General features: G+C 41.9%; 1 protein-coding gene across 6 annotated transcripts in view; it reads left to right on the top strand.

Moving 5' to 3' along the window:
• The first annotated feature begins 1530 nt into the window (after positions 1-1530).
• The window catches only part of LOC109893430 (SLIT-ROBO Rho GTPase-activating protein 3-like), a 67097-nt gene continuing 41755 nt past the window's right edge, over positions 1531-26872 (top strand). For 2 of the 6 annotated variants that reach the window (XM_031825002.1, XM_031825012.1), the window contains exons 1-2: positions 1539-2033; positions 23175-23370. In XM_031825002.1, coding sequence (XP_031680862.1) covers positions 1967-2033; positions 23175-23370 — 263 coding nt within the window. In that variant the 5' untranslated portion in view covers positions 1539-1966. Of the gene's footprint in view, positions 2034-23174; positions 23371-26872 lie in introns of all 6 variants that reach the window. The other 4 variants (XR_004210016.1, XM_020486673.2, XM_020486655.2 and 1 more) reach the window with 4 other exon arrangements.

The raw sequence follows: 26872 nt of genomic DNA, 5'->3' as shown, positions 1-26872 counted from the left end.
TATGTTTGACCAGAGTCCTATGGGTCTTGGTTAAAGGTACTGTAGTGCACAAAATACGGAATAGGTTGCCTTTTGGATGCAGCCACTGAATGGGAAATGGACAATGGAGCCTTGTTGGGCCTCAAGAACAGCGATGATGCTATCGTTTCCCAGGCTCCTTCGCTGCAATGCCTTTGGGATCAGAGTTGAGTTAGAAGAGTTTGGGGGTTCCCCCGGTTTGGAAAAGAGAAGATTCTCCTTCAAGAGTCACACAAATGGTATTTGCAAATGCATGGTGATACATCTTGCATCTTGGCTAAGTTCAAAGTCCTGTTGATGGCTGCCACAGGCTAATATCTGTTTCCAAGTGTCTGAAAGAATTATCTTTTAAAAATACCACTCTGGAACCATACGAGTTCATACAGTATACTGTACCACTGTCAACGTAGCATTCTGATTTCGATCCTTTCCTTTGCTGTGAAACCCTTCAGTGCATTACTGTTTATTTTGGATGATGTTAAAAATAAGACTTTAAAAAAAATATATATATATATATTTATATATTGTCATTTAGCAGACACTCTTATCCAGAGCGACTTACAGGAGCAATTAGGGTGTAGTTCCTTGCTTAAGCTTTGCTTAAGGGCACATTGACAGAGCCTTGTCGGCTCTAACCAGCAACCTTTCAGTTACTAGCCCGACGTTCTAACCGCTAGGCTACCTACCACCTACCATGAATACCTTTACCCGAAGTAAGATATTATACCATGCAGGAATGCAATTCTAGCAAACTCCACATATTATCAGTAGACACAAACCTTCAGACAATACAAATATGTTAAACATGTCTGTACACATATATCCACATATGATCCTGTGCACGAGGTTTTGACAATCAGCAATGGTCGAAAAAAGAACACCTCATGACACAGAATTGGGAAAGTGCAAAGTAATCTTGCTTTACTGGTAAATCTAATCTCCAAACTCTGCCTTTAGAATGAAGGCTACGAAGAAATGTGAGTCATTCAGCCACAATGAAGGCTCATGCTTGGCTTGCTGAATAATACCTTCCAGCAGAGAGACAAGAAAAACCTTTAATCTTTCCGTTTAGTCATAGCAATAATAATAACATTAATTCTGTGTCATTGACAATGTTTGTTATGTTATGACTGCCAAGGCTGTTGAATTATGAAACATGCAAATATTATCCAACATTTAAACAATGTTGATATTATAATTAGCCTACAACAGTATAGCTCTCTCTTCTGTTATGAGGGCTGTATTCAGAGGGCTGCATTGGTGTCTATAAAGCAGCCTGCAAATGTAGGTTATTTTACACCATCATTTCCAGGTCACCAGTGTCTGTGCTAACGATGATGTGCCTCTTTCAATCTCATCATTTTCAAATCTGTCACCATATATCAGCAACACTCCTAAATTGCTTTGTCACCACGTGCATAACCACTGTACTGTAATGATCTTTTGCATGTGTGTAAGTGTGTGAGTGTGTGTGAGGGAGGGGTGTGTGGGAGGAGTCTGAGATCACTTTTGCATCCAACTCTTGCTGCAGCAGACAGAGACCTCGCAAGAAAAAGGGTGGCTGGAAAGGCGTATGGAAAATTGCACGATGCGATTCTTGCTCATGCACCCCCACTGCAAGGCGGTGTTTATATTGAAACATATCATTTACCAAATGTAGTATATGCGGATTCTTCATATTGTGTTGTTGTTGGGACATTCAAAAATGTTATGTTGAGGAAAGAGGGGAGTTGTCCAGATCTGTTTGGCACTTTTAACCAGTTCAACGTCGCCTTGATCGCTGTGCAACCTCAAGTGCATTTTGAGACCCTGGAAATCTCTGAAACGCATGTAGCCCTCCCTGCTTCACGCATTTCACGGTTTTTGCCGAAGAGATTTGTAGGCTAGGATACTTTGTGGTGTCGCGAGGCGAGGTGTATAGGTTTCCGTCATCTATTCCTAAAGAATCATGTCATCTCATACGAGAGTCAAGAAGGACAAGGAGATTATTGGGGATTACGAGACTCAAGTGAAAGGTTGGTAATTTCCTAATCTAATTGCTTGTGTTTTGATGGTCTTCATTCAAAATGTTTGAAAATCGACCTAGAACCATGAAAAACTGCAAAGCTCTCATTTAAAACCCCCAAAGTAGGCTACGATTATTTCAGATCGTGATATGCATGTTCAAATACTTTTTTACCTGGCCAAAGTATTATATTGCCTGCAAGAAAAGGGGAAGTAAGAATTTTCTATGCACTGCAAAAATGAACGTGGACCAGAATGACGTGCTCTCGCTACTATTTATTGTTTCTGCTGCGAGGACTCACATATTCAGAGAGTGATTTATTTGCAGATAATCGTTTTTAAACAACACAAAAAACAGTAACAGTATGCAAATCAGGTAGCCAAATGAACGGCTCTTTGTGATTCACCAAAAAGATCCGTTCTTTCGCGAACGACCCATCGCTAGAGTAGACACTTGCATAACTTGTAATTCGAGAGTGAATTACATTAATGGCATCAACAGCATGTTTTTAGTTTATCTTGAACAGAGGCATTTCTTATGCGAATGTTTTGGGCCGTTTTTTGTGAATATATATATATATATAATGGTCAGGAGGTCCCAGTAGCCAAATAAACACACATTTCCAACAGAACTCTTATTCAACATAATTTGGGTAAAATCTCCGCACAATGCACTTTACGTGAGTAGTTCTACTGATGTATGGATACTTCAGACATTCCGACAGCATAGTGAAAATGTATAACACCACATTATGCAGCATTAACATGTTAAACAATTTGTGACGAAAGTTATTGTGAATGTATCCTTAACAAGGGAAATATTATAACGTGTGTGAGAGAGGTTAAGGACAGCAGCACGGCTCATTCAGATAGCTAGTCTCTCAAACCAAGGCCAGGTTGTCTTCATTGTAGAGAATGTGATACATTGAGATAGGCAGCCAAATTCTGATATATTTTTCACTAACTGGTATTTTGACCAATCAGACCAGGTCGATAGGAGCAAATGTGATTGCTACGTTCATAACCAAGCTGGACGGTGGTAATTACCAGCTGTGACGTCGTAAATACTAGTTGGATGCATTCAAGTGCTTTGAACTCGTTGATAAACGCCAATTGTCAACTAGCCCCGTCAACCATAAACTAAAAGTACAGTTATGATGCTTATAAACAAATTAAGGTGTTCAAAAACCATATTAGTAGATTGCGTTTTATAAATAATGTTTTACATTTAACTGCCAAAAACGCTGCAATCGAGGTCATTTCCGAAGAAGGCGACGTCAGCATGTGGGAGAAGAAGCTCGGATGACAGATGAGTTTCCCACTAGTAATTACGAGTTGGGGGGGCGTTCAAGTTGATTTTTCCGAGTTCTATGTGGTAAATATCACCTTCCCACTTGGTTATGAAGACCGCATTAGTGTCTCAGAGACTAAAGGTCATACACTCTGACCAATGCAGTGGATCATCATGAGGATGCATCACCACCTTTTCACTTTAGGGTAATTTCAGTAGGATAATTCCTCTAATAATGAGGCTGTTCCATATGATTTCAATCACTTTCTGACTGCACACCTTTTGATTTAATCAAAACCTTCCATACCTGTTGGCCCAAGGTCGAAATTATTAGAAAGTGACTTTTTGGACCTGAATGCCAAAACATTCAGGAGATAGAGATGCTCTTTATTTAAAGTTTATTAACAGGGTTATCAAAAATTCTCATATCTTGGGATAAAAAAAAAAAAAGTGGTTTGTTCATTTTTTAAAAACCGTTATTAACGTCAATTATCTAAAAAAAGGTTTGTGTTGTGCCTGTCATCAGTTGAGACACAGCATGCTCTAGAATACAGGGTGGGTGTCATTTCAATGATATAAATATAATTCATAGAATGGACCTCTCTTCAGACAACTGCGTTTTAGCTGGTACACCATTTAAATATAAATTCAATTGAACATTTAATTCCCAATTACTATCAGAAACATGGCCACTGGTCCATCTACTGTCAAATGTCCAATTGAATGTGAATGTCTATTGTATTCCCTAAACTGAACAAAAATATAAACACAACATGTAAAGTGTTGGTCCCATGTTTCATGAGCTGATATAAAAGATCCCTGAAAGTTTCCATAAGCACAAAAAGCTTATTTCTCTCAAATTTTGTGCACACATTTGTTTACACCCCTGTTAGTGAGCATTTCTCATTTGCCAAGATAATCCATCCACCTGACAGGTGTGGTATATCAAGAAGCTGATTAAACAGAACGATCATTACACAGGTGCACCTTGTGCTGGGGGCAATAAAAGGCCACTCCAAAATTTGCAGTTTTGTCACACAGCACAATGCCATAGATGTCTTGACGTTTTGAAGGAGCATGCAATTGGCATGCTGACTGCAGGAATGTCCACCCGAGCTTTTGCCAGATGTTGGATGTTCATTTCTCTACCATAAGCTGCCTCCAACGTGGGTTTTAGAGAATTTGGCAGTATGTCCAACCAGCCTCACAACCACAGACCACGTTTATAAGGTCGTATGGGCAAGCGGTTTGTTGATGTCAATGTTGTGAACAGAGTGCCCCATGGTGGGGTTATGGTATTGGCAGGCATAAGCTATGGACAACAAACCAATTGTATTTTATCGGTCGCAGTTTGAATGCACAGTGATACCGTGAAAAAGATCCTGAGGCCCTTCATCGTGCCATTCATCCGCTGCCATCAGCTCATGTTTCAGGATGATAATACACAGGCCCATGTCGCAAGGACCTGTACACAATTCCTGGAAGCTGAAAATGTCCCAGTTCTTCCATCGCCTGCACACTCCAAACATGTCACCCATTGAGCATGTTTGGGATGCTCTGGATCAACATGTATGACAGCGTGTTCCAGTTCCCGCCAATATCAAACAACTTTTGCACAGTCATTGAAGAGGATTGGGGCAACATTCCACAGGCCACAATCAACAACCAGATCAACTCTATGCGAAGGAGATGTGAAATCCATAGATTAGGACCTAATTTATTTATTTCAATTGACTGATTTCCTTATATGAACTGTAATTCAGTAAAATCTTTGAAATTGTTGTATGTTGCTTTTTATACATTTGTTCAGTATAGATTGCTAGGATTTCAATAACTTATGGAGGATTGACAGTTTAATTTATAACAATGGGTTTTCCCACTTAAAAACGCAATGTGCAGAAATCCCTCCATTTCCTGGTTGCTGAAGTTCGAATAGTCAGTATATGTGACAAAACAAGCAAGCACAGTGTAGAGCCTTCGAACATTTTTCTCTGGACCTTGAAGCCAGTTCCATTGCATTTTTTTCATTGTTTCCCTGTAATCAAGGACTGATTTAGACCTGAGACATCAGGTGTGTGCAATTAATTATCAGGTAGAACAGAAAACCAGCAGGCTCTGGACCGTATAGGGTAAGAGTTCAATACCTCTGGTGAAGAGAATCATTGTACCATCTAAACAGCTGTGAAATATATTTTCCATAACTCAAAATATTGTATTTTCAATTGTTTGAAGCTGGTGTACAAAACCGAAAGTAAAAGATGCAAAAACTACATTTTAATAAACGGGAAGCATAACATTTGCGGAAATAGAATAGATCTACTGCTTCTCAGACTTGCTTTCAATGAGACTGACAAATCTATAACTCACATTTCCATGGAAGTTACATATTGCAGCATTAAATCAACATTCTGTGATGTGTGGACCCCCAACCATCTTTGTGGTACCATTTGAAAGTAGACATTTTTAATTGTATTCACATGTTAGTACATTTCTCAGCAAAAACATGATACCCACCCTGTATTCAAGAGTATGCTGTGTCTCAACCGATGGTGGGCACAAGACAAACACCTCAGATTTTGTAAAATATGTTTTTTTCTACAACATATTTGATCATGAAAAATATCTGAGTTTATATTTTTAGATAATTGACTTTAAACAAACCAAAAATAAAATTTTGTGTTAAACTTTTTTTCTCATTTGACGACCCAGTTTGTAAGTTATAAGTCATTTGAAAGCGTAACTGTTTATATTTTCCAGTGATGAAGACAGATGTCTCGTGAAGGGGTAAGGTATGCAACATGGGTCAATCTTGAGCACCTCTCTCCTGAATATTTTGGCGTTTAGGTCCAAAAAGTAACTTTCTGACCACTTTTACCATGGGCAAACATATATGGAAAGTTCGTTCAAATCAAAAGGGGTAGAGTCAGAAAGTGATTGAAGTCATATGGAACGACTCAATGTCCATCTTTTCAAATGCTATTTGTCACATGTGCTGAATACAGGTCTAGTAGACCTTACAGTAAAATGCTTACTTACAAGACCTTAACCAACAATGCAGTTTTAAGAAAAATAAGTGTTAAGTAAAAAATGGAGAATTAAAAGTAACAAATAGACAGCAGCAGTAAAATAACAATAGCGAGGCTATATGCAGGGGGTACAGAGTTAATGTGTGGGGGCACCGGTTAGTCGAGGTAATATGTACATGGAGGTAGAGTTATTAAGGTGAGTATGCATAGATAATAATAGAGAGTAGCAGCAGCGTAAAAGAGGGGTCTGGGTAGCCCGTTGATTAGCTGTTATAGAGTCTTATGGCTTGGGGATAGAAGCTGTTAAGAAGCCTTTTGGACATAGACTTGGTGCTCCGGTACCCCATGCTGTGTGGTAGCATAGAGAACAGTCCATGACTAGGGTGTCTGGAGTCTTTGACCATTTTTAGGGCCTTGCTCTGACACCGCCTGGTATAGAGGTCCTGGATGGCAGGAAGCTTGGCCCCAGTGATGTACTGGGCCGGACGCACTACCCCCTGTAGTGCCTTATGGTCGGATGCCGAGCAATTGCCATACCAGGCAGTGATGCAACCAGTCAGGATGCTCTCGATGGTGCAACTGTAGAAACTTTTGAGGATCTGAGGACCCATGCCAAATCTTTTCAGTCTCCTGAGTGGGAATAGGCTTTGTCGTGCCCTCTTCACGACTGTTTTAGTGTGTTTGGACCATGTTGGTGATGTGGACACCAAGGAACTTGATGCGCTCAACCTGCTCCACTACAGCGACGTAGATTAGAATGGGGGCGTGCTCGGTCCTCCTTTTCCTGTAGTCCACAATCATCTTCTTTGTCTTGTTCACATTGAGGGAGAGATGGTTGTCCTGGCACCACATGGCCATGTTTCTGACCTCCTCCCTAAAGGCTGTCTCGTTGTTGGTGATCAGGCCTACCACTGTTGTGTCATCGGCAAACTTGATGATGGTGTTGGTGTCGTGCCTGGCCGTGCAGTCATGAGTGAACAGGAAGTACAGGAGGGGACTGAGCATGCACCCCTGAGGGGCTCCAGTGTTGAGGATCAGCGTGGCGGATGTGTTATTACCTACCCTCACCACCTGGGGGCGGCCCGTCAGGAAGTCCAGGATCCAGTTGCAGATGGAGGTGTTTAGTCCCAGGGTCCTTAGCTTAGTGATGCACTTTGAGAACACTATGGTGTTGACTGCAGAGCTGTAGTTAATGAATAGCATTAAGTAGGTGTAGGTGTTCCTTTTGTCCAGGTGGGAAAGGGCTGTGTGGAGTGCAGTAGAGATTGCATCATCTGTGGATCTGTTTGGGTGGTATGCAAATTGGAGTGGGTCTAGGGTTTTTGGTTAAGGTGTTGATGTGAGCCTTCCCAAAGCACTTCATGGCTATGTGAGTGCTATGTGTCGGTAGTAATGTAGGCAGGTTAGCTTAGTGTTCTTGGGCACAGGGACTATGGTGGTATTACAGACTTGGACAGGGAGAGGTTGAAAATGTCAGTGAAGACACTTGCCAGTTGGTCAGCGCATGCTCAGAGTACACGTCCTGGTAATCCATCGGGTCCTGCGGTCTTGTGAATGTTGACCTGTTTAAAGTTCTTACTCACATCGGCTGCGGGGAGAGTGTTCACACAGTCGTCCGGAACAGCTGATGCTCTCATGCATGTTTCAGTGTTACTTGACTCGAAGCGATGAGAATAGAGCTTTCGGCGAGATGTCTTGAGGAGACAGTGAAAGAACCAGGGATGTCCTTTTTAATCAATAACGTTGTATAATGTTTGGCCCCGGAGTAAGTTCATTTTACATCATCTTCTTTAATTTTCAGACACTCATAAATAAAAATGTGTTAGTCCTGGAACCATAGAGGGTCTGACTGGGGAATCTCTCTCTCTCTCCCAGCAAACAGTTCAGAAACGCCATAAATAATGTATGTTGTCAGCATGAATTATGGAACCATGAAATGGTTTTAGTGTCTCTCTGCTGATGCTAAATACAGTATGTGAATGCATCCCAAATGGCACCCTATTCCCTACATAATGCACTACTTTAGGGTGTAATTTGGGACGTAACCTGTGACTGTAGAAGATGGGACCACCAAAACCCATGGATGAGATTGAGAGAGAACTAGTAAGTGTGTATTAGAGTTCGACCCGATTTTATGATTTTTCATCGCCAATACCGATTATTGGAGGACCAAAAAATGCAGATACCGATTTATTTGGCAGATTTTTCTGCAACAAATGAACTTACAACCGTGGCATTGCTATAGCCATGCTCTTACCAACCAAGCCGCACCGGACCACATGTACAATCCTCTACCCTCCAACCTGTTTGTGGAAGAAACAGAAAAGGCAGGCAATATAGCCCTCAAGACAAGTGGCTGATGAATTCCACAACTAAATAGTCTGATACATGCCACAATGGGGCCCCTCTCTGTTAGACATGTTCCTAACAAACAACATCCCACACACTTTTTGTCAGTACACTACCTTGTAGTGTACACTACCTTGTACTGAAGTAAGAAATGCAGTGATCTTTGCTCACAACTCAAGGGTACGATGCTGTGTCAAGCAGATGCCAGACACGTGTATTATCCTACTTAGATTGAAATATTATAACTAATTTTAGACTGTACTTGCAGCAAAGAGCAAACGCTGAAACCCTTTCATCCCCCCTGGAGCAGGCTATGACCATAGTGCATCATGAAGAAACGAAGCTGCTCTCACTGCTTTTTAATGAGAAATGGAGCTACACGCTGCGGCATGTTGCTGTCATCTGCGGAAGTCTTGGTTGGCTCTGTGTGTGTGTGTGCACGTGCATGCATGTGTGTCTATGCCTGCGTTCATACATGTCTGTGTACGTGCGGGTGGGTGCGTGTGTGTTCACGGCAGTGCGTGTGTTGACTGCGATAGGGCCATCACAGCTGAGAGGACGTCTCAGTTTCAGGAAAAGCTTTTAAGCTGACAGCTTAAGCTCATTTGCAAGGCTGTCTGGGATCAGTTCAGTTGGGAGTTATAAGGGCTATACTCTGGCATCGGGGTCTAATAGTGCTGAGTAGGTAGCTGACTAAACAACATTTACTGTGGTGCAGTCAGCCAGCAGCCCTTTATTGCTGTCTATTTCCAGACCTGCAGCAGATTTCTGGACATAGATTATTTCTTGGTTGCCTGGTCTCAGATCTGTTTGTGCCGTCTTGCCAACTCCTTCGGTCAGTGTCACGGCTCCAACATTGACCGTATGAGTTGGAGAGACAGATCTGGAACCAGGCTACTTTCTTGGGGGACTTGAACATACCACAGGGCGGCGCACAATTGGCCCGGCATCGTCCGGGTTAGGGGAGGGCCGAGGTGGACCGTCATTGTAAATAAGAATTTGTTCTTAACCGACGTGCCTAGTTAAATAAAGGTTAACATAAAAAATAAAAAATAGTGCTGGGGAGTCGACTCCAAAATAATTGATTCCTCGACTCCTTGCCTGTCGACCCCCATTTCTGGGTGTCAAGCATCAGTATTTTTGCAATTGAGAAAGCTAGTTGCCATTGGCTACTTCCGAGAATACTAACTCTCGCAACTTTTACAGCAAAGAGAGAGCTAGCCAGGGAGGGGGGTGGGGGCACAGCCAGGCATCGGTAGGCATGTCGGCTACCAGGCAGGCAGTCAGAACCGTGCATTGGTTCCTGGAGTCATGCACCACTACTTGAACAGAGTGGACCAACCAACTTTCCGTAACCATGACGAAGAGTCAATGCTGTTAAACCTCTAATAACTGCGTTGACAGGTCGTGACCGATGACATCATTATTTACCTTGTCATGACACTGGCTGTGGTGTGTGTGGTATGTTGTCCAACCGCTCATTAACCTAGTCACTTCCTATGAAGGATGTGTCAACTATTGGTATGTGTCAGAATTAACCAAAACTAACCTCCATTTATGGTGTCATGTGTGAAAAATGTTAACGAAGAAGAGTTCACAAGTCTCACCACTACCTTTATACACCTGCCCATGATCCTTTACACAGACAATCACATTTACTCATGAAATGATCAAAACGTGTTAAAATGTCTTTAGTCCTTGAAGCATCTTGGCGAGTTTATTACAGTAAATTTATTAGAATAATATTACCAATCATTTTTTATTTCCAGATGGATATTTTTATTAACCTTTTATTTAACTAGGCAAGTCAAATTCTTATTTACAGTGATGGCCTACCCCGACGACGCTGGGCCAATTGTGCGCGGCTCTATGGGACTCCCAATCACAGCCGGATGTGATACAGCCTAGGATTCAAACCAGGGACCGTAGTGACGCCTCTTGCACTGAGATGCAGTGCCTTAGACTGCTGTGCCACTCGGGAGCCCTAATATACAGTATAGTACAATACAGTGTGATTTATCCAGCAGGTAAAGAGGTCAGACTGGAATAGACCACAGTTCTTTGTTCTGTGCATAGCTACTGATGTCTTTGTATGAGCGTATGTATGGTTGACACTGTGCACGAATGTTTATTGAATTACTAAGCCTGTTTTCATATTCATGTCCAATAGTAGCTGGCTATACTAGCCAGACTTGAGAAAACAGTTTCTGATGTGTTTGAAGTGGAACCCAGCTGCAATCTGTTAACTGACCTTGGTTTGCATCCATACACATATTTCCATGCGTTTGAAAGCATCTCAGTGGATCAGCTCGACTACAACTCAGTTACAGGCCATTTAACAAACCTCTAGATGCACTGCAGCAAGGCACTGCTGTTCACCCTCATCTACCCCTTCTACCCCCCATTCCTTCTCAACTGGAAAGTAAAACCCACTGAATGAGGTTTGATTGACCTGGATCATGGACCATTTTCCCTCCCTCTGTCATTAGACTCATTTGGAGTCCGTCCATTTAGGTCTTATGCTTAAATGCTTCATTTGGTTTGATCTGATTTGATGCATAAACAATTATTAGCCAGATAGTGATAATTGTGTGCAAAAAAACCAAACAAGTTAGACAAGACCCACAGGCCTTAAAATGGACCAGCCCATCTGGCATTTGTCTGTAATGCCAGATGTCTAGTCCGTCCCTGTGTGGCATTGAAGTATGATACGCAATGTATTAGTAAGTGAAGGTATGCTAGCCTATTATTTACAGTAGTCACAGAGGAAGACATTATTGCAGTTTAATTTCATCTGATCAGTCTCGGAGAAGAAGCATGAGAAGGTGTGTGGGTGTAGCTTGTGTTCCTCCTCTGTCTCCACCGTAAAATACATTTATTGCAGTAGATCTGCATTCCATGACTGTCTGGGTTGGTTGACGCCCCTCTGCTAATCAGTATTCATCATGAAGAAAAAATGCTTTGACCTTTCACTGTCATGCGATCATGACAGTGTAAGCAATAATGGAGCCTGATTCCTAGATCTGTTTTTTTGTCTGTCTTGTAAACACCTGTGGTGTTTGGCATGACAATTACCATAGAAGTTGGCAAGACTGCACAAAGAGATCTTGGACCAGGCTAGTAATAATGCCCCAACCCCCTCACCCCATGTTCCACCCACCCTTTCACCCCTCTCCCTTTTCTCTCTCCCCTTCTGCACTTCTGCGTTTGTCTTCTATGGTAATAACAACAACGCTTATTGCAAAAATCAGCTACAGATTAAGGCAGAATTGTGTGTCGAGACACATCTAGACATAGGAAATCGATGTGAGGTGATTGTTATGGCCATCATAGCTGAGCCCAGTCTGTCTGTCGCCACCCTTTCCTCCTGTCGACCTCTATCTTTGCCCGTCTCTGCCCCTGTCACTGGCTGGATGCTGATGCCCTCATTAAAGCCATTTGTTTCCACAGAGTGAGAGACATTGGAGGATTACAGCGAGACATAGAGATGCATTTGTGAATTCAACCAAAGGGTGTGTAAAGACATGCCATAGCAATTACGGCTCACCCGAGACGAGCGTTCACAGGAAACTGCCTTGCTTTGTGCCAACTGATGTCGGAGTGTGCGCCTGTGTAAGGTGGCATGTGACCAGCCACGCGTGGATAACAGCGGAGAGAGCGAGACAAGCCCAGAGACAGTGCCCCCCCCCCCCCCTGTCCAGAATCAGGGAACATCCCGCGAGAGGGGAGGGAGAGGTGCATTATAATAATAATAACAGTCCTCGCTCTAAATGCATCTGCTACCTACCTAATGGACAGTTACAGAGGGGAATAAAACACTGAACTGACTGAATAGGTGTCTGCTATTACAGTAATAGATATATTTATAGAGACACTGGTTATGGCCATTGTGATAGAAATGACCTCCTAATTGAGAAAATGCCTCGGTATATGTTAGGACATTTTCCTGTAGCTGTATATCTACACCATAGCACCCCTGCTGCGGTAGCACCTGCATTGCGTAAAAGAATACTATATCCACACAAATCCCAACTGCGTGTGTCTGTGCGCCTTTGTGTGTGTGATGTGAAACAACAACTGTACATATCCATGAACTTAGCACAAAGCAGGATCAATGAGTTAGCCAGCTAACTTTGATAAGCAGACAGAAATAACTATTGATTTTATGCTTCATTCAAAAAAGCTAAACAAAAGGGAATTTCACACTAAAATGGTTTGTTGCGTTTCTTTTCGGAACTCTGGTGCATTTACCCCTTAGTTCGGTTTGTTCTATCTGCACTAAACAAATCACTGTGGTTCGCTCAAAAAGCGTGGTCTCTGTCCGACTTAAATTCTTTTCATGGTGCTGTTCGCTGCCAGTGAGAATGCAGTCTGGACCAAACACAGGAACATAACCAGAGTTGCACATTATAATTGGTTGTTTGACTGTGAACATTTGATGAAATCATAACTTGAGAGCTCTGAAACATTCTGTGACTAGCAGCACATTTAGCGGGTAGTGTTGCTCTGCCTTGCATGCTACCTCAGTGACGCCCCATGTGAGTCTCAGGCTCAGCTGGCTGCGGTTGACAACACCCGGTTAGGGCCCCCAACCAGGGTTATGGGAAAATTTAGGGTAGACTGGGCCCTCAAACCCTGGCAGGCAGCCAGTCTAGGAGATGGACAAATCCAATTACAAAGCCACACGTCCTCAAAGGCTGACCAAGCAGATACAGGAGTCCCATCTCCCAAATGTCTGGAATGGCGGATGAAGGCGGCAACTGATAACTGGCGAAATTGTATGCACTCACTACTGTAAATGTCTCTTGCTAAAATGTGAATTTATGAGTGCATCCTATGCAGATTAGGGGAGATGGGGACTATACCAGGGATATAGGCTACTGAATATAGCCTATTCACATCGCAGTCAGAGGCTATTGCGCAGTTTCCTCAAACATGTTGGAAGACCAAAGTGAAGGTAATATGTGACACCTTTCAGGAAACTAGACATATGTCGCGCGGCACTACTTAACAGGCGAGACTTTTCAACTTAATTTTTTTTTTGAATCAAAATGCATTTTTTGGGGGGTCAGAAATGCCTTCTGGAACATGTGAACATTCATGTGCATTAATTTTAAAAAACCTGTATACTAGCTGTAAATACAAATCAAAGTGTTAAATTACGAGCCTAGTTGGTTTAGCCTTGGAAAAAGTTAGGAACCTTCCCGCTAGCCATGATTGACTGTGATAATTGATGGGCTGGACATGCGAAGAGATGAGTTTGGATTGTTCTGCCATGTAGCATGCTTCTGTCTATAACATAAGCTGCTCAGTATGTGTAGGTCATGCTTTCTAACATGGCTTTTTTAATGATATCATGAACTGCATAATATGAAGTGCATGATATGAAGTGTTGCTAATGCTCTCGACTTTCTGGAGAACTGAGTTTTGAAATCAGTGGAATGCCCGGTGGAAGCAGAGTATGATTTCTAAGGAGATGGGGAAAATTCAGCCTTTTACAAATATGCAGATGGATATGCAGATGGCTGTTGTATTAAACAGCTGTCTCCGGATTACATCTTCAAACTAAAAGCAACCATGGTATCTGTGACAGAGAGGGAGAAGCACTCATCCATGTATACGGACAGGTATGAGAATATAGCCAACAACATTTTCAGATGTTATAAGTTTCTAATTTTGTTAGTCGTTTTTCATTGCAAGTTAACGCGTACTGCTAGCTAGCTAAAGTTAGCTGGCTGTGTCGTAATATTATTAGTATCTTAGAGCCATTTGCACTGCTAGTATTATAGCCTAAAGTTAGCTAGCTAGGTAACATTGAACCTAGTTGGTTTGCTTTAGCTACCTGCAGATTCATGCAGGGTAGTAACATGAGTTTGGATTATGGTTCATTGTTTAGCTAGCTACATGTCTAAACAAAATACTATGCCAGTAACCATTTCACTGTACCGTTTACACCTTCTCTATCCTGTGCATGTGACAAATGCACTTTGATTTTATTTGATATAGTGTGTGTTTACCAGAGACTGTAATGTGAAGAACAACATGACCTGCACTAAAGTCAAATTGGGATATAACTTTAGCCCAACGAGACAGTGTCTAAGTTCTACATTTCTCCGGTAGAATGCCCTGCTTTTATTTTGTCACACTCACAACCATCAGCTGTTTTCTGTAATTAGCTCACGTTTAACTTGTAAATAAGGATCTTGTTGAGAGTTTATTTTCTTTTAATAATGAATACAAATGAGCTAAAGTTAAGACATTGTCAGCTATATGACATGGTCATTATTTGAACTGGCTAGCCAGCAACAATAGAATGTTCATGATGTCATTGCGACAAGTTTTACAGACATGTTGATAGATGTAGTATAACCAGCGTTTAGTCTTAATCTTTGGTTGTTTAGTACTCTACCGTACTCACTCTGTTTAGCACATGGCTTCACTTGAATCCTTAAAGAGATGGATGGAATCCTTCAAGAAGGTGTGAATGATTCTGAATGTGTGTAGACAAATAAGAGCTCTCCAGTAGGTGTACCAAAACATTCAGGGGCCATTTTCTCAAAAGTTGATCGACTTTCAAAGCAGGGCCTCCAGGGTGGCGCAGAGATTCTGGGTTCGAGCCCAGGCTTTGTCGCAGCCGGCCGCTACCGGGAGGCCCATGGGGCGGCGCACAATTGGCCCAGCGTCGTCCGGGTTGGGGAGGGTTTGGCCGGCAGGGATATCCTTGTCTCATCGCGCCCTAGCGACTCCTGTGGCGGGCCCGGGCGCAGCACACGCTGACCAGGTTGCCAGGTGTACGGTGTTTCCTCCGACACATTGGTGCGGCTGGCTTCCGGGTTGGATGTGCTTTGTGTCAAGAAGCAGTGAAGCTTGGTTGGTTTGTATTTCGGAGGACGCATGGCTCTCGACCTTTGCCTCTCCCGAGTCTGTACGGGAGTTGCAGCGATGAGACAAGACTGTAACTACTACCAATTGGATCCCATGAAATTGGGGGTAAAAAATGTAAATACACTTTCAAAGCAGAATTACTTTCCCATTGTTCCTCAACTGATATACGATTTTCTAGCTCTGAGTCTCTACTTTCATCCAATGAAAAAATAAACAAATAAATAAATAAATACAGAATTTCAAATTTTGCTGCATAAGACTGAATCGAGCCAGTGTCACATATGAACATTGGGACACACAAGCTTCATGATAATAATACATTGATTTATCCTTAGTGTTATTGTCCAATAAACAAATAACTTGCATGGACACATGGTTTTTGTTTAGGAATTTTGGTTCGTTTGACATTTGACAATGTGAAACCAACCGACCCAAATGAAAAAATGCAATGTAACAAATAGTCTAACTCAAACTAGCTCAAAATTATTTAAAAACGACATTCAATGTCTTTCCTTTTGTTAAATCAATTAGACCATGCCCATTTCAAGCTTATCTTTCAACAAAATAAAATGTTTTATCAGAATATTTTAGAAAAGTGAGCTGGCTAACTCCATAATCCTGCTTTTTGGTATACCCCTCCTGAGGCTTTCTTTTTTGTTTTTCATATTTCGCTGTGGTTTTAAACCGGTTTCTGGGGGTAATTCATATTTGGGTCCAGAGCTCTAGCCACTGAGCTTTTATTGAGGATAACAAACACCTGGCCCAGCATTCAACAGCAGATGGGTTAATTGACATCTCACTGACTGTGCTATTGGCTCTGGAACATCTGAGTCATTTTGGCAACATACATTAGCTACCAATTTAAAATAAAAAAAAACTCTAAACTACAGTGATGCCTGACTTGACTAAACTAAACAGAGCACATGTTTAATTCCAAGATGGAAACATCGAGCCATACATGCTTATGACAAGTAATTTGTACAACACATTATAATACATTATACCTGCAGGCTTGAAGTAAAGTCAATGTTACCAAAATATAGCTATTTATTCACCTTTCCTACAAGACTGCAGCTTTTAGAGCATAGTTGTAGATCAGTGGAGGCTCCTCAGAGAACAAAGGGGAGGTCCATCCTCAGTGAATTTCATAAAAATTGTTCAACAATAAAGTTATCCTTTTTAGACAAAAGTATACTAAATATATTCATGCCACCAAATAATTGATTAAAACACACTTTTGCAATGAAGGTCTACAGTAGCCTCAACAGCATTCTGTAGGGTAGCACCATGGTGTAGCCGGAGGATAGCTGGTTTCCGTCCTTCTCTGGGTACATTGACTTCAATACAAACCAAGGAGGCTCATGGTTCTCACACCATTCCTTAGACTTAAACAGTAATTATAACAACTTCCGGAGGTGCAACCTGTGCATCGATTCTGTAGAGGCCTGCAGCATCCAGAGAACCGTGCACAAACTGCACATAGAGTACCATCCTTCCATAGCCTTCACTGATCCATAAATAACTAGAGCTAGGGCTCTAGGAAGAGAAGGCAAACATCATGAGGCTATTATCTTGATCACACTGATCACATTTTAATATCAAACAGTCATTTTGATCCTCTCATAGAGTGAATTCTAAATGGCACCCTACCTATATGCGCCTTGGTCAAAGGTGTTGCACTATGTGGGCGATCCCATGCCAATGGGAGCGTAAAATATTTTGGTTATCTCAGATTGTTCTCGCAATTATTACGTAGATACCCCATTGAGAGGAATGATGTTTGATATGCTTTTTGGGCATTTCCATGATAACAGAATGACACTTTTACTCTCTTTTTACACTTTTTAAATTGTATGCCAAACAAAAAACATTTCAAAGTTTAACAAACCATACAACTCTATGTACAAGGACTACTTTTAACATTTCCACTGACATTTTTTACAAAAACTAATTTAGTAGAACAGTGCAGATGCAAACTTTGGTAACGGAATTATGGTAAATTATGGTTAACTTAAATATCGGCTCCATTTCTTGTTCACAAACTACAGTTTTGGCAAGTCGGTTAGGACATCTACTTTGTGCATGACACAAGTAATTTTTCCAACAATTGTTTGCAGACAGATTATTTCACTTATAATTCACTGTATCACAATTCCAGTGGGTCAGAAGTTTACATACACTAAGTTGACTGTGCCTTTAAACAGCTTGGAAAATTCCTGAAAATGATGTCATGGCTTTAGAAGCTTCTAATAGGCGAATTGACATAATTTGAGTCAATTGGAGGTGTACCTGTGGATGTATTTCAAGGCCTACCTTCAAACTCAGTGCCTCTTTGCTTGACATAATGGGAAAATCAAAAGAAATCAGCCATGAACTCAGAAAAAAAATTGTAGACCTCCACAAGTTGTTTCATCCTTGGGAGCAATTTCCAAATGCCTGAAGGTACCACGTTCATCTGTACAAACAATAGTATGCAAGTATAAACACCATGGGACCACACAGCCAGACGCCCTGTCTCGTAGTGATGAACGTACTTTGGTGCGAAAAGTGCAAATCAATCCCAGAACAACAGCAAAGGACCGTGTGAAGATTCTGGAGGAAACAGGTACAAAAGTATTTATATCCACAGTAAAACGAGTCCTATATCGTCATAACCTGAAAGGCCGCTCGGCAAGGAAGAAGCCACTGCTCCTAACCGCCATAAAAAAGCCAGACTACGGTTTGCAACTGCACATGGGGACAAAGATCATACATTTTGGATAAATTACCTCTGGTCTGATTAATCAAAAATTGAACTGTTTAGCCATAACGACCATTTATGTTTGGAGGAAAAAGGGGGAGGCTTGCAAGTCGAAGAACACCACCCCCATGCTTCACGGTTGGGATGGCAGCATCATGTTGTGGGGGTGCTTTGCTGCAGGAGGGACTGGTGCACTTCACAAACTAGCATCATGGCTAGATGGCATCATGTGGCAGGAAAATGTAGGTATTTTGAAGCACATTTTAAGCTACTATATATATATATATATATATATATACAATATATATATATATTTTTTAACCTTTATTTTACTAGGCAAGTCAGTTAAGAACAAATTCTTATTTACAATGACGGCCTAGGAACAGTGGGTTAACTGCCTGTTCAGGGGCAGAACGACAGATTTGTACCTTTGTCAGCTCGGGGGTTTGAACTTGCAACCTTCCGGTTATTAGTCCAACGCTCTAACCACTAGGCTACCCCTATATGCATAGTCACTTTAACCATGTCTACATGTACATACTACCTCAATCAGCCCGACTAACCGGTGCCTGTATGTGGCCTCGCTACTGTATATAGCCTCGCTACTGTATATAGCCTCGCTACTGTATATAGCCTCGCTACTGTTATTTTTCACTGTTGTATTCTGTGTGTGACAAACTTTGATTTGAAAATGGATTCAAAGGGTACTCCCTCTGCTGGTGACTTGCTGAATATGCAATTCTAAAGGAGGGCTGTGATTGGTTTTCAGTGTTAAAAAGAGTCATATCATTAAAAGTACAGGGCCCCCTCTGGAAATTTGACGTGTTTGAAGAGTATATTTTTATAAACAATATGCCAAAAAATAAGCAAAATCTAACAGAGTAGTTTTGAGAGATTAATATTTGTAATGTTGAATAAACGTGTGTTCTGTGTAAATACTCCGTATTTGAGAGAACGCTATAAAGAGTATAATAACACCAAGATGTTGTCTGTACCTGTTCATAAGGTCTTACAGGAAACATGTATAGGTCTAAAAGGGGCCTAAAATGTGATACGAATGTAAAAAGCATATTGAACATCCTTCCTCCCAATGCAGATCCAATATGAGAATTGCCAGAACAATCTGAGATTCCCAAAATTTTCCGCTCTCACTGGTTTGGAATGCACCCATTGATTACCCTCCATTATTTGATTTTCCACTTAGATGTTCATTTATTATAAATTACCCATAAACTGATAGTTGGATGCGGGAAGTATTACGTTTACATAATAAGAGGAAATCATGTTGTTTGATGCTCTATTTTTACACATGGGGTAGCGAAGCTGGCTGGCAGCAGGACCTTTCCCCACTGACCCTCCTTTCAGCAGCACATACAGTTGAAGTCGGAAGTTTATATACACCTTAGCCAAGGCTATTAATTGTTTATTGAGAGACTCAGATTGTGGTCCAAATGGCACCCTATTCCCTATGTGGTGCACTACTTTTGACCAGCGCACTACATAGGGAATAGGGTGCCATTTGAGACGCAACCTCAAAGTTGCCCTTGTCCCAGCCCATTATGCTAATAAACAGAAGGGCTGCTGGGAGGGAACGGAACACAGAAGTGGAACACAGAAGTGGAACTCTGGGCCAGGCTAGTGGAGATGCATCCAGGGTTCCTTATCCAGGCAGCCATGGAGACCATGAGGGATACATTTCCAACAAGCCGGCCAAGAAATAGAAGGCACACACTTTTACTAACACACACACACACACACACACACACTTGCTATTTTTGTGCTGCTTTATTCATCAATACAAAAACCCCATTGAGAAGTAAACAAAAGTGCCTTTTATATGCAAGGGGCAGTATAATCTGGTTCATTGATGCGTTTTCTAAAGACTTCCTGTCTGTTTGCTGGGTAGTGCATGATGGGTAAAGGCTGCCAAGCTGGAGACTTGGAGGGGTTCAATCATGATCTCCATATTGCTTAATCACTTGGACTGGTTCTGTTAAGGGAATCAAGAGAAAAGATCAGTTCATCACCACATTATGGAAATGCCGTGGACCATCTGTTCATCTACAGAATCTAAAATCTCGAATACTGTTGTTTTTTTACATTATTATTTCGATATTTGTATTGTGCTACTAACTGCACTGTAAGTGAGTCATTGGATTTTTACAGAGCTGCATGTGTGTCTCTCTGTCTGCATGTGTGTGAGTGAATGTCTGTGTGTGTGTGTGTGTGTGTGTGTGTGTGTGTGTGTGTGTGTGTGTTCATAGCTGCAGTAGGAGCCTTTAGACGCGAGATGCATGTCTGGCTGATTTAGGCAGACAGGATGGAGAATAGGATGTAGGTCAGGGCAGCCTTCTGAGATCGACACATTGTTCTGCAAGTTTGTCATTTTAAAATGGCACACATTCTTTGAATTACAAGCTTTCGGCGGTTTCGTAACTATGCTCGTATTCGAAGTCAAAGAATGGGTGAAGATTCCAATCATTTTTGGTCAGCATTCTTCAATTATAATCAAAATACCTCTTGAGTGGAATAATGAGTTAATGGCGTATGGCTAAATTTAACCTTAAAATAATGTAGAATGTAGAACCCTTTGTAGTCTCACATTGCCATTGATTTAAGTGTATATTTTAAGCAGCATATCAAACTAGGGTTGGGCGCTATCCAGATTTTCATATCGTCATAACTTTAAGCAAAACTTTAGGAAATGTAGCTGGCTACATTATTTCAATGTTAAACATTCGAAATATAATGGCCATGCATTGTTTTTACAAAAAAAGATCTTGCTTTTTCATTGTAAACTTCTTTCATCCCGGGATATACGGTATTACCGGCTTTGTACACAAGGGGTTCCAATAAATGCCCATTGGTCGTCTGTTACCAGAATGCTAACAATGTTAGTACAAGTAATAGCAAATTTCCATGGAGGCTGCTAGCTAAATAAGATAATGAATGCCAAAGAAAATTAACGAATAGACAGGCAATCCAGCTCATATACATATATAGGTAGGAGCTACGGAATGTCATTTTTGGTGAGTTTGGACAAGCGAAAATGAACACGCGACATTATGCAAATCAACAAAATTTTGAAGCATGCTTGTTAGAAGGAAGAACAGTACTGGCTCTGGAGCAGCATGTGTACATGCTGTGTTTGTGTGGAGTCTGGATTCGCCAGGGCAACAGGTCTACCTGCTCTGCTCAGAGAAGAGGAGGGATGAGAAAACTGTCTGGGAACGCAGAGGAGAAAAAATACTATTAAATTAAGATATTTGTACAGCTGCCACTAACTCATATGAAGGGCTTTGCCTCTTAAAGACAGCAGAAAGCTAACACAATATGATGCCCCGGCACTTTATTAATTCAGCTGCTTACTTCGATAACTAGCAAGGTAAACTTAGGGGTCATGGTTAACACAAAATTCTCCGTTTTTCACACAGGAAAAAAATGTCAAATGCGTAAGTGATATCTTGCTGCCTTTTGTTAACACAGATGTAAAATGCTTCTTATTGTGATTTCTGCTCTGCATCAGACACATTTTGTGCTTCAGTTGCACTTTTCCACTCAGATGAGAATTCACGAACCGTCATTCTATGGGCAGACAACGCTCTAACTGATGTGTAGCTACTTTTCTCTGTGTAGCCAGCCTACTTTTTCTCCTGTAAAATGCAATATTAACTTTAAGCAAAACTTTAGGAAATATAGCTGGCTACATTATTTCAATGTTAAACATTAGAAATATAATGGACATGCATTGTTTTTACAATAAAAGATCTTGCTTTTTCATTGTAAACTTATTTACTTGTGTGGCTGCCAGCCAAATAGCGTTGCGCTTCTGAAAATTAAGCATTGTTTTCTCCCGAATGTGTTGCACTAATGTGTTTTCTGTGAAGGAAAACTATAGTTGCACATCCCTGATTTACTCTATTGAAAAAAACAAAAAACACTGACTTTTGATATAAAACGCGACCCCTGTCAATACACAGCTGGACTCACCTGCTCCCGTTTCTGCTGTTGTGCTATTTGCAAACAAACACATGACTGGCTCAACTGTTCTGGGGAACTCCAGGAAGCTTCATAATGTAAAATAATGTGACTGGTGAAATGAAGAACATCATCTGCTGTATCTCCTAAAGTATTGCACAAGTTGACTGCAGGTATTTAAGCAGCTAGAAAATATACATTTATTGAAAAACTTCAAATAAATAGTTTCAACGGTATTTCCAAATACCCCGGTATACAGTGTATTTGGTGTACTGCCCAAGCCTATACTATACGCTATAATATTTGAAGAGATTACCAATAGGAATATTAACACAGCTTTGCATAGTAATCATCAATAGTTATGTACTACTATGTGTAGCTACTGAACGCCTGTATCTCCAAAGCCCTCACATCAGCAGAGCCACACCAGTGCCACAGTGGCTTACTGTGACTTGAGTCCCTAAAAGATGATTTAATGTAATGAGGCTTGTGATCTATATGGGCTGTCACAGTGTGAGGGGGGGATGCTGATAGAGAGCAGACTATATCTCGCTGTGCTGGCTTCTGGCTCACAACCCTGGCCTGAGCAGGCCAGCACCTTAGCTACAGTATTCAACAGCAAGCATGGAGAGCCCAGCATAACACATTATAGACAGTGACACCCCTGCAGGAAGCATAGAGCACTCTCCATAGGCAGAGGACATCAAGATCCAACACATGCACGGCACACACTTTAAACATTTATTTGGAGAAATTAGTTTTTGTTTGTTCTCTTGTATGTACCTTTGCCTCCTGCCTGCCCACCCTTACGACCGCAAGACACGTTTACCTTTTCACGCTGCCCCTCTTTTGACGGTGTGCTTTCCTCCTTTCTAATTGGCAGAGATCCGTAACCAGTTGGTGGAGCAGTTCCGATGTCTTGAGCAGCAGTCGGAGTCCCGGCTACAGCTTCTGCAGGACCTACAGGAATTCTTCCGCCGCAAGGCCGAGCTGCAGTTGGAGTACTCCCGAGGCCTGGACAAACTGGCCGAGCGCTTCTCCGGCAAGATACGCTCCTCCAGGGAACATCAGCACTTTAAGTGAGTATTATAAACGCAACGTGTGAAGTGTTGGTCCCATGTTTCATGAGTTGATATAAAAGGTCCCAGAAATTTGCCATATGCAAGAAAGGTGTATTACTCAACAATTTTGGGGACAAATTTGTTTATATCCCTGTTAGTGAGCATTTCTCCTTTGCCAAGATAATCCATCCACCTGACAGGTGTGGAAAATCAAGAAGCTGATTAAACAGCATGATCATTACACAGATGCACCTTGTGCTGGGCACAATAAAAGGGCCTCTCTAAAATGTGCAGTTTTGTCACACAACACAATGCCACAGATGTCTTGAGAGCGTGCGCAATTGGCATGCTGACTGCAGGAATGTCCACCAGAGCTGTTGCCAGATAGTTAATTTCTCTACCATAAGCCTCCAATGTCGTTTTTGAGAATGTGGCAGTATGTCCAACTGGCCTCACAACCACAGCCCAGGACCTCCACATCCGGCTTCTTCACCTGCGAGATTGTCTGAGACCAGCCACCCGGATAGCTTATGAAACAGAGTAGTATTTTGGTCTGTAATAAAGCCCTTTTGTGTGGTAAAACTCATTCTGATTGGCTGGGCCTGGCTCCCCAGTAGGTGGGTCTGGATCCCCAGTTAGTGGGCCTATACACACACAGACAGACAGACAGACACTGCTCAAAAAAATAAAGGGAACACAAACAACACAATGTAACTCCAAGTCAATCACACTTCTGTGAAATCAAACTGTCCACTTAGGAAGCAACACTGATTGACAGCTCATCCAGGATGGCACATCAATGCGAGCTGTGGCAAGAAGGTTTGCTGTGTCTGTCAGCGTAGTGTCCAGAGCATGGAGGCGCTACCAGGAGACAGGCCAGTACATCAGGAGACGTGGAGGAGGCCGTAGGAGGGCAACAACTCAGCAGCAGGACCGCTACCTCCGCCTTTGTGCAAGGAGGAGCAGGAGGAGCACTGCCAGAGCCCTGCAAAATGACCTCCAGCAGGCCACAAATGTGCATGTGTCTGCTCAAATGGTCAGAAACAGACTCCATGAGGATGGTATGAGGGCCCGACATCCACAGGTGGGGGTTGTGCTTACAGTCCAACACCGTGCAGGAAGTTTGGCATTTGCCAAGTTTGGCATTTGTTTGAGTTCCTGCAAGAGGAAGGCATTGATGCTAAGGACTGGCCCTCCCGTTCCCCAGATCTGAATCCAATTGAGCACATCTGGGACATCATGTCTCGCTCCATCCACCAACGCCACGTTGCACCACAGACTGTCCAGGAGTTGGCGGACGCTTTAGTCCAGGTCTGGGAGGAGATCCCTCAGGAGACCATCCGCCACCTCATCAGGAGCATGCCCAGGCGTTGTAGGGAGGTCATACAGGCACGTGGAGGCCACACACACTACTGAGCCTCATTTTGACTTGTTTTAAGGACATTACATCAAAGTTGGATCAGCCTGTAGTGTGGTTTTCCACTTTAATTTTGAGTGTGACTCCAAATCCAGACCTCCATGGGTTGATAAATTTGATCTCCATTGATAATTTTTGTGTGATTTTGTTGTCAGCACATTCAACTATGGAAAAAAAATAGTATTTAATAAGAATATTTCATTCATTCAGATCTAGGATGTGTTATTTTAGTGTTCCCTTTATTTTTTATATATATATATATATACATATACATATACACACACACACAGACACATACACACACACACCCACACACACATAGAGAGAGAAACACACACACACAGCGAGAGAGAGAGAGACACACACAGAGACAGACATGTCCTTTATTTGCACTTGACCTGACTATGCATCCCCTTGCTTGACATCCTCTTTGGCTTTTTGAGTAGCTTCCTCTATGGTCGAGATACCGTGTAGACTATCAGAGAATACATGGATCATTCTCCCCTCTTTCTCTATTCTCCTCTCCTTCTCAATTTTCTTATCTTTCTCTATTATCCTCTCTCGACACCCCATTGTCCCAGTTGCACCCTCCTCACATTAAATGGCAATCATTATTTCTGTCTTTCAAAGGGTGTGATTCAGAACTCACCGAGTGCTGCACTCACTTGGCTGCTAGAATCTCCATGTTTAATAATTCCATCCATGCCTCCCTCTTCTCCCGCCCTCGCTCCAGAGCGCTCTCTTTTTATTTCCTCAAACCTTCAGTGGTCTCCTTCCCTTTTTATCAGTTTTGATCTTTTGATATTTTCAGGTTTTAATTTCAGTGTCAAACTCAATAAAAGAAGAGGCGCATGGACAAACAGAAAAAAGTTTTCATGTTGTTCGAGAAGAATGCATGCATGGGGAAAAGGGTCATTATACCATCTCCAGTTCCGTGCAGTGCAGATCACTGCAGTGTTGGTCCCCTGCTGGTAGTGGTCTGTTATCTGCAATGGACAGCTCAGAGACAGCTCTTAGAGTATATAACCTCTATAAGAACTTCTTAGACTATAATTCTGCCAAGATAGTTTACTTTGATTCAGTGCAGAGCTACTTGCTGGGTCGGGCCCCAATTGAGTTCCTGAAAGCCGACTGTATGTCCAGGATCAATCATTCACATCCTCCACCACAGATAGCTATGGGGACTTTCTATTCAAAGGATGCTGGATGAAAAGGAAGGACCTGACGAGAGCCCCAGAGGTGTGGGCTGTGGAGTAGCCTACCCGGAGCAACATATTCAAGCTAGTCTCTTTTAACTATCCACGCCAGGAACTTCTTTCCTTATTCTTTTTATGGTCTGTTTTGACATCTTTTCACTTGTATGGTTGGAGAGACTGGAGTCAGGTGCCCATAGAGTGGGAAAGATTTTGAGCAGGGTTTGAGTCAATTTGAAATGGAAGGCAGTCAATTCAGGAAGTACATTTTCATACAATAATACAAAAACAAGTTTTGCAATCACTTCTCTATACACTGAAAAGTAAATGCAATTTAAAAAAATTATATATAATATTTATTATTATTTGTTATTATTTTGAATTCAAATCCCTTCTTGAATTGACTGCCAATTGTAATTGACCCCAACCCTGACTTGGAGAGACTGACTGAGATCAAGACTCTGCTCCTGTGGAAGACTCTGATATGCATTATGATGTGTCAGTAATAATTAAGGAGAGGAACCTCGAACTGTACACTATCGTTTCATTATTACAATTACATCGCATTAAAGAAACGCGCGAAGCGTCCTCTCGAAGCAATGTCATGCAGTTTATTCTGAGTGGTGTAGTGCTATATGACTGGTTAGCTTGCTGTCGTTGTGCAGACTCCTCCTAAGTCACTTGTTCGTTACTCAACCTGTGGTTATTGATGGGTTTGTAGAAAAGACTAGAGGTTCCTTATCAAATAGGCTTTTGATTGTGATATGCAGAGCGGTGTGCATGCTTAGCAAAATGTCATAATATAAAAGATAACCCCCCCCCCCCACACACACACACACACACACACACACAATGTTACTTCAGTCAGCATGCTCAGCCCAAGATGCCTATCTGACTGTGGTGGTGAGAC

The sequence above is a fragment of the Oncorhynchus kisutch genome, linkage group LG1 (assembly GCF_002021735.2).
Source record: "Oncorhynchus kisutch isolate 150728-3 linkage group LG1, Okis_V2, whole genome shotgun sequence".
Classification (NCBI taxonomy): Eukaryota; Metazoa; Chordata; class Actinopteri; order Salmoniformes; family Salmonidae; genus Oncorhynchus; species Oncorhynchus kisutch.
This window is presented reverse-complemented; position numbering and strand designations above follow the sequence as displayed.